General features: G+C 56.0%; 1 protein-coding gene across 1 annotated transcript in view; it reads left to right on the top strand.

Annotated features, from left to right (window-relative positions):
* Positions 1 to 8,098: 8,098 nt before the first annotated feature.
* The window catches only part of LOC113405941 (zymogen granule membrane protein 16-like), a 1,396-nt gene continuing 581 nt past the window's right edge, over positions 8,099 to 8,913 (top strand). Inside the window, exon 1 of the mRNA XM_029914464.1 lies at positions 8,099 to 8,271. Coding sequence (XP_029770324.1) covers positions 8,099 to 8,271 — 173 coding nt within the window. The remainder of the gene's footprint in view (positions 8,272 to 8,913) is intronic.

Here is an 8,913-nt window from a genome sequence, read left to right as displayed (position 1 = left end):
GACAAAAGTCCCGATGAGGATTTGCAGCAGCAGCATCCTGTACGGGACACAAGCGACAGGCTGGGAACCCTGTGCCCCATTCCCCCTTCCCCCCCCCCGAACCAGCTGGTCCCTGCCCCGGGGCTGGATCGGAGCCAGCCCTCCATTCTCTGCCCTCCTGAACCAGCCAGTCCCCACCCTGGGGCCGGATCGGAGCTGGCGCCCCCCACAGGGGACAGGCCCCTGCCCCATTCCCTGCCCCCTGAGCCAGCCGGTGGGTCAAAGAAAGCCGAGCCACCCCACCTGGTTCTGGGTCTCTCTGGCGTGGAACTGGCTGGCCGGTGAATCCTCCTGCACCGTCTATATAGGTGCCTGGAGCGCTCTGGGTGTCACGTCACAGGGCGCATCTCCCGGGGGCCTGGAGTCGTTCCCAGGAAATCCCCAGCCAAAGATAACAAATCCCCACCCCGCACAATTGTCGAGCAAAGGTGTGTCACGCAATAGCACCGCAGCGTGTCAGAGAGCAGCCGGGGGGAGCTGAGACCCGAATCCCAGCCTGACCCCATTGCGGGCGGAGGGGGGGACTCCGGAGTAACCCCTGGGGAGTGAGATCCCAAGGCAGCCCTGACTCCAGCTACACTGGGGCCAGATCCTGCTCCCAATTCCCCCGGAGCAAAGCCTGAACTCTTCCAGGGGGCCCGGACCCTCACGCCACCCAGAAGGCAAACAACGCGAATGTTTACTTTTAAAAACCTCATGATCAAGCAAGCAAATCGCAAGCTTCTTCGGGGCCCGGACCTGTGATGTCTCCAGGATCCGCCGGCGAGGCGATTGATGTTCCTCGTGTCCTGGGCAGTTCCTGGGTGATTTGCCAGCAGACGTGGATTGTGTTTGACTTTCGCTGTATCATAATCCAACTTTCTCACTGTCTTGTTCTAAGAAGGACAAATTGGAGAAATGGTCTGAGTTAAACAGGATGAAGTTTAACAAAGATAAATGCAAAGTGCTCCACTTAGGAAGAAAAAATCAGTTTCACACATACAGAATGGGAAGAGACTGTCTAGGAAGGAGTACGGCAGAAAGGGATCTAGGGGTTATAGTGGACCACAAGCTAAATATGAGTCAACAGTGTGATGCTGTTGCAAAAAAAGCAAACATGATTCTGGGATGTATTAACAGGTGTGTTGTGAGCAAGACACGAGAAGTCATTCTTCCGCTCTACTCTGCTCTGGTTAGGCCTCAGCTGGAGTATTGTGTCCAGTTCTGGGCACCGCATTTCAAGAAAGATGTGGAGAAATTGGAAAGGGTCCAGAGAAGAGCAACAAGAATGATTAAAGGTCTTGAGAACATGACCTATGAAGGAAGGCTGAAAGAATTGGGTTTGTTTAGTTTGGAAAAGAGAAGACTGAGAGGGGACATGATAGCAGTTTTCAGGTATCTAAAAGGGTGTCATAAGGAGGAGGGAGAAAACTTGTTCACCTTAGCCTCTAAGGATAGAACAAGAAGCAATGGGCTTAAACTGCAGCAAGGGAGGTCTAGGTTGGACATTAGGAAAAAGTTCCTAACTGTCAGGGTGGTTAAACACTGGAATAAATTGCCTAGGGAGGTTGTGGAATCTCCATCTCTGGAGATATTTAAGAGTAGGTTAGATAAATGTCTATCAGGGATGGTCTAGACAGTATTTGGTCCTGCCATACGGGCAGGGGACTGGACTCGATGACCTCTCGAGGTCCCTTCCAGTCCTAGAATCTATGAATCTATGAAGTTGCTCCCAGTTGCCACCTGCAATCAGCCAGGGTGGGCCATGGCCCAAGCAGGCCTGGGCATAGACGTCAAACCTCCACGAGCCAGCTAAGGACATCGCGGGGTGTCCCGCACGAGCCCGGCGCTGCGATGTTTGGTCCAGACTGGCTTCTTTGGCTTGCAAATGCCCCATCGGGGAAATCTCCCATGTTTGCGTTCCCAAAAGCACTGAGGAAAATCTATTTTCTTTGGGTCGCAGAGAAGCCAGGGGAAAGTTTGTTTAGTTTGCGATGTGGCAGGGCTGACCCCTGCAGGGGGTGCCCTCCCGCAGTGCAATAGGCAAAGCCTGCCTCAGTTTACCATTCAGAACTGGACACAGGATTCCAGCAGCCGTCACACCAGGGCCAAATACAGAGGTAAAATAACCTCTCTGCTCCCACGTACGATTCCCCTGTTTCTGCATCCCAGGATCGCATTCACTTTTTGGCCACAGCGTTGTACTGGGAGTTCATATTCAGCTGATTATCCACCATGGTCCCCAAGTCGTTTTCCGAGTCCCTGCTTCGCAGGTTAGAGTCCCCCAGCCTGTATGTCTGGCCGACATTCTTGGTTCCTAGATGGACACATTAACATTAAAACACACAGTGTTTGCTCGCGCCCAGTGTACCCAGCGATCCCGATCGCTCTGAATCAGGGACGTGTCCTCTTCGTTATTTACCATTCCCCCAATTTTTATGCCACCTGCAAACACTATCAGGGATAAAAACAACGAGGAGTCCGGTGGCACCTTAAAGACGAACGGATTTCTTTGGGCATCAGCTTTCGTGGGTAAAAAACCCACTTCTTGAGCTGCATGGAGTGAAAGTTACAGCTGCAGGCATTATATACTGACACATGAAGAGAAGGGAGTTACCGCACAAGTGGGGAACCAGTGTTGACAGGGCCAATTCGATCAGAGTGGATGTGATCCACTCCAATAATTGATGAGGAGGTGTCAATTCCAGGAGAGGCAAAGCTGCTTTTGCAGTGAGCCAGCCACTCCCAGTCCCTATTCAAGCCCAGATTAATGGGGTTACATTTGCAAATGACTTTTCGTTCTGCTGTTTCTCTTTGAAGTCTCTTTCTGAAGTTTTTTTGTTCAAGTATGGCTACTTTTAAATCTGTAATAGAATGACCAGGGAGATTGAAGTGTTCACCTACTGGCTTTTGTATGTTACCATTCCTGATGTCCGATTTGTGTCCATTTATTCTTTTACGTAGGGACTGTCTGGTTTGGCCAATGTACATGGCAGAGGGGCATTGCTGGCACATGATGGCATATATCACATTAGTAGATGTGCAGATGAATGAGCCCCTGATGGTGTGGCTGATGTGGTTGGGTCCTCTGATGGTGTTGCTAGAATAGATATGGGGACAGAGAAGGCAACGAGGTTTGCTACAGGGATTGGTTCCTGGGTTAGTGTTTCTGAAAGCTTATGCCCAACAGACTAACACGGCTAACTCCTGATATTTGTCTATCAGGGATGATTTCGTGTTTTCTCCCAGGTCACTGATAAAGATGTTCAATAGCAGAGGGCCAAGAACCAATCACTGAGGGACTCCACTGGGAACAGATCCGCTTGCTGACAATTCCCCACTTACAGGTACATTTCGAGATCTATCAATTAGCCAGTTTTGAATCCATTTAGTGTGTGCCGTGTTAATTTTATATTGTCTAAGTTTTTTCGTCAAAATCTTGTGTGGTACCTGTGACGAACTGGGACTGCTCTTAGAGTGGCCTGTGAGTGCTGACAGGGGAGTGTGGCTAGGATGGTCTGCATTGGGGGAGGGGAGACTGACCGACAGAGAATACCTGAGCATGTAACATGAGAACCCAGGAAGGAGTGAGAGGCCAGGTGACACCTTTGCCCAGGAAACTGAACAAAGGCTGTGGGAGGGGTCGCTGAAGGCAGAGAGTTGGAGGAGCTGGCTAGTGACCATGGCTGGGAGGGAGACAGGGCTCTGACCTCCCAGGGGGGCTAGGGTACCCGGGGACCCCAAGATGGACCTAACTGAGGGGTATCCTGTTGTCTGTGCCTGCAAGACCTGTCTTGGACTGTATTCCTGTCGTCTAAATAAACCTTCTGCTTTACTGGCTGGCTGAGAGTCATGGTGAATCGCAGGAAGCCGGGGGTGCAGGGCCCTGAGTCCCCCCACACTCCGTGACAACTGGTGGCAGCGGTGGGATCTACTGCACCCCGTGGACGGCGCTTCCTGCAGTAAGTGACTGGGGAGAAGTAAAACGAAGGGGGATTGACGGGGAGCAGGCATGCTGAAGAGTCAGAGAGAGACGGTTATCACCCCTGGGAGTGTGTGACCAGCGAGAAGGACTTTTGCAGTAACAGGGTCCCCTGGGGGATCGCAGCGAGTGGTCCCAGGGGAGGAGGAATCTGCAGCTCGACCCTGGCAGAGAGGTGGTGACCTCGAGAAGGGCTGGCACACTAGGGGTCTCCCTGGAGACTGTGGGGAACGGTGAGCACCCAGGCCTGTGAGTGGCCAGCAGGAAGATGTATGCCAAGCGGCTTAAGAGCGACCTGGTGGAGCTGTGCAAGCAGAGGGGGGTGCGCAGTGGGAGGCTCACCAAAGAACAGCTCATTGCCCAGCTGGAGAAGGGAGATCGCTCGAATGAACTGATCCCTGTCTCTGAGGGAAGCAGCCTGGCAAATGCAGCGCAGGCCCCAGTGTCTGTCCCAGCTGGGAGTGGTCAGCCGGCTGCTGAGGGCTTCCCGAGACCCCTCCTTCCTATGCCTAGGGGAAGGGTGGGGAGGAGCCCAGCAAATACCGAGGGCGCAGTGACCCCCCCGGCCAGCAGGGGATCCTCCCGGCCACGCTCGCCGGCCAGCCGGGGATCCTCCCGGCCACGTGCGGCATCCGTGGAGCGGAATGGGCTGGGATGGGAGACAGAGCTAAAACTGAGAGAGCTGAAGGATCGGGAACAACAGAGACAGCATGAACGGGAGGAGAATGAGAGACAGAGGCAGCATGAAGAGAGACAGCGTCAGCAGGAACTGGAACTGGCGAGGCTGAGGGGCCGCGAGACCCCGGCTGCGGTGAGTGAGGGGGGACCCAGGACTGCACGGAGCTTTGATAAGTGCATCCTGGCCCCACGCAAGGAGGGGGAGGACATGGATGACTTCCTGGATGCCTTTGAGACGGCCTGCGAGCTGCACCAGGTTGCTCCCGCGGACAGACTCCGGGTTCTCACCCCCTTACTGGACCCCAAAGCTGTGGCATTGTACCGCCAACTGGACGAGGCGGAGAAAGGGGACTACGAACTATTCAAAAAGGCCCTGCTACGTGAGTTTGGGCTGACTCCTGAGATGTACCGGGAAAGGTTCCGGAGTCAGGATAAAACCCCTGAGATCTCATATCTGCAACTAGCCGTCCGCATGGAGGGATACGCCAGCAAGTGGGCAGATGGGGCCCAGACGAAGGAGGACCTGGTTAAACTGCTGGTATTGGAGCAACTGTATGAGCGGTGCCCATCTGACCTGAGGCTGTGGTTGAGGGACAAAAAGCCAGAGAACCCGTGACATGCAGGCCGGCTGGCCGATGAGTTTGTAAAGAGCCGGTCAGGGGATAACAGGGAGGAGTCCCAAAGGAGCAGTCCCACCACAACGCAGAGAGAGAGTCATCATGGGACCTCCCAGCAGGAAAATACGGAAAACCCCCATCAAAGGGGAACATCCGGCATCAGGTCCATCCGACCCACTCGAGGGGACCCATGGGACATGGGCTGCTATCACTGTGACCAGAGAGGTCACATACGGGCCCAGTGCCCCAGGCTCAGGGACAGACTGAGCAGACCGAACCCACAGAGGGTTGACTGGGTAGAGACCCAGCCGGGTGAGAGGCAGCACTCCCAGGGAAGGGGGGCTGGCAGAGTACCACCTGCTAAGGAGGGAGGAGAGCTCCAGGCCAGCTCCTCTGGGGGGCTGGACGCTCCAGACTCAGAGTTTTTGGTTTATACGGTGGGCGCGGGGCGGTCCCTCCGGAGAGAGTACCTTGTTCCCCTGGAGGTGGATGGGAGGAAGGTCGATGGATACTGGGATACGGGCGCTGAGGTGACACTGGTCCGGCCCGAGGTGGTGGCCTCAGATCGGATGGTGCCCAACACCTTCCTGACTCTGACGGGGGTGGGCGGGACACCAGTCAAAGTGCCCGTGGCGAGGGTACGCCTGAAGTGGGGGCCCAAGGAGGGCCCCAAGGACGTGGGGGTACACCCGTATTTGCCCACTGAGGTGTTGATGGGGGGGGACCTGGAGGACTGGCCAAGCAACCCCCAGAATGCACTGGTTGTGACCCGCAGTCAGAGCCGGCGAGGAGCACTGCGCCCTGGCCTTGGGGAGGGTGCCTTGCCCGAGGCGCAGGACCCTAACCTGGTGGGGAGGGAACACCCAGGGACACGGCTCAGGGGGGCTGCGGCTTCAGACCCAGCCGGCGAGAGAGAGCAGGTGGCCATCCCTGTCCCAGCTGCTGAGTTCCAGGCCGAGGTGCAGAAAGATCCCTCCTTGCGGAAGATAAGGGACCTGGTCGACCTCGGTGCGGTACAGACCATGGGGAGAGGCGGCCGGAAAAGGTTCCTGTGGGAGAAGGGGTTCCTGTACCGAGAATGGGCTCCCACAGGGAAAATGGAGTCAGGGGGGATCAGGAGGCAGCTGGTGGTACCCCAGAAGTATCGCCGCCAGCTGCTGTACCGGGCCCATGACATTCCCCTCTCAGGGCACCAGGGAACCTGGCGTACCCAGCAGAGGCTGCTACGGAGCTTTTACTGGCCTGGGGTCTTTGTTACTGTCCGGCAGTACTGCCGATCCTGTGACCCCTGTCAGAGGGGGAGGAAGGCCCGGGACAAGGGGAAAACGGCTTTAGGACCCTTGCCCAGCCTAGAGGAGCCTTTCCGGAGGGTGGCCAAGGTTAAAAGGGGGGCTCTGAACCAAGAGAGCCCGAAGCACAGACCTCCAGACTGGAGCGCTGGGAGAAGACCCCAGCCCAGTGGGAACCCCAGGGGTATTGGGGTGGGAAAAGGGCACAGGCCGCATAACCCTTCCCACGTGCGAACTGCGAATGCCATCGAGCACCCCCGACCTAAGGGGGGCGTGAAACTGGAGGGGCCTGGTGTAATTCTCACCAAGGAATGGGAGGGATGCGGGGGCATCCATGGGAACGGGGGTAGGTTCGAACTTCCCCGGGTCACTGGCTGAAGTGACCCCGCTCAGTTCGGTCTCGGAGGGGGGAGAGATGTGACGAACTGGGACTGCTCTTAGAGTGGTCTGTGAATGCTGACGGGGAGTGTGGCTAGGATAGTCTGCATGGGGGGATGGGAGACTGGCCGTGAGGGAAGATACCTGAGCATGTAACATGAGAACCCAGGAAGGGGGAGAGGCCAGGTGACACCTTTGCCCAGGAAACTGAACAAAGGCGGTGGGAGGGGTCGCTGAAGGCAGAGTTGGAGAAGCTGGCTAGTGACCATGGCTGGGAGGGAGACGGGGCTCTGATCTCCCAAGGGGGCTAGGGTGCCCGGGGACCCCAAGATGGACCTAACTGGGGGAGTCCTGTTGTCTGTGCCTGCAAGACCTGTCTTGGACTGTATTCCTGTCGTCTAAATAAACCTTCTGCTTTACTGGCTGGCTGAGAGTCATGGTGAATCGCAGGAAGCCGGGGGTGCAGGGCCCTGAGCCCCCCCACACTCCGTGACAGTACCAAACACCTTACAGAAGTCTAAGTATAGTACGTCCACACTATTCCCTTTATCAACCAGACTTGTAAGCTCATCGCAAAAAGATATCGAGTTCGTTTGACAAGATCTATTTTCCACAAACCCGTGTTGATTGACATGAATTCCCATCCTTTTATTTAGGGTAATGTAATTGCCCTGTAATTGTAATGCTGGGTTCCCCAGCTCCAGCCAGTTTTCTCCCAATAGCTTGCATCAGATCTTCCTCCCAACTGTTTTGTCTGTGTCACACCCGCAACAAAGCAACCTCTGATTCTTCTGGGTCTCAGACAACACAAAGGGTTGCAAAGACCCTCAAAGAAATTCTGTTTTGTTTCGGGTGTGGGGGACAGAGGGGAAAGTTTCTTTGTTTGGGGGTTTGGGGATTGAAAAAACCACCCAGGAAAGTTTGTTTTGTCTGGGCATCATCCGTTGTGTCCAGGTCATACCCAAGACACGTTCTCCGCATCTGGCCTGGGATTGTTGGATAAACTCCCCCTGGAACTCAGGACTGGGCACTTCCAGCACCAGACGCCTTCCTTTGACATGTCTTCACATCAGATAGTCCCTACCAAAACAAGGCCGTGCAATGCACACTGGGGGGAGGGCAGGAGACCCTGCCGCATGCGCAGTCTGCGGACGGCGCCCAGACACCACGGGGCTGCGGGCCAGAGGAAGAACCGAAGGAAAATCGGACCGAACACGGGGCGATGTCTGTTTGCTTCGGGACGCAGCCGTAAAAACTCTGGGTTCTGGGTTTCAACGACAGGCCAGGGACGTTTGCAGCAGCGAATGTGGTTGGTTGGCTCCAGGCACCCACAGCCAACGCTTCCCACCCACCCATGAGCCCTTTGGTGACCGCACTCCAGGAGCTATCGGCTAGTCAAACAGGTGTGGTACGAACGCCCCTTATCGGCCGAGCTCCCTCCCTAGGGCCACAGAGGCCGGGCTGGGAAAAACGGGAGCTGGCGTGTGCAGACGCCAGGGTAAATCTGGGGTGTGTGGCGCCCACCTCCAGCATGGGTATGTACAGGCGGAAACCGATAGAAGAAGGACTTTAATTGACATCTGTATCTTCAGCGCTTCGGTCCCATTGTTTGCTCTGGGGGATAAAGCGGTTCCCTTGCTCCAGTCTCGACTCCTGCCATTGAAATTTAGGGTGATACTTAGCACCTGTCGAAACAGCTGCTTCACCCCAGAGGCAGCTGCAGCTCATGTCCGGTTTATGTCCACCCCATTACAGCCTCCGTCTCAGGGCTCATGGGGGACAGCTTCGGTCGAGATTGCTGGTCCCACCACAGCAATGAAAGTCTGGGCAGGGGCCCTCCCCCTCCCCCTCCCCGGGTGAGATTGGGGGGCTGCGGGTCGGGAGTGAGGGGCACCGGCAGAGCTGGGGGGGGCAGGGCTGGGCTAGCAGGGGCTGCGGGTCGGGAGTGAGG

Source organism: Terrapene carolina, unplaced genomic scaffold, assembly GCF_002925995.2.
Source record: "Terrapene carolina triunguis isolate 2854851 unplaced genomic scaffold, T_m_triunguis-2.0 Scaffold51690, whole genome shotgun sequence".
Taxonomy (NCBI): Eukaryota; Metazoa; Chordata; order Testudines; family Emydidae; genus Terrapene; species Terrapene triunguis.
The sequence above is the reverse complement of the archived record's forward strand: the minus strand, read 5'-3'. Positions and strand labels throughout refer to the sequence as shown.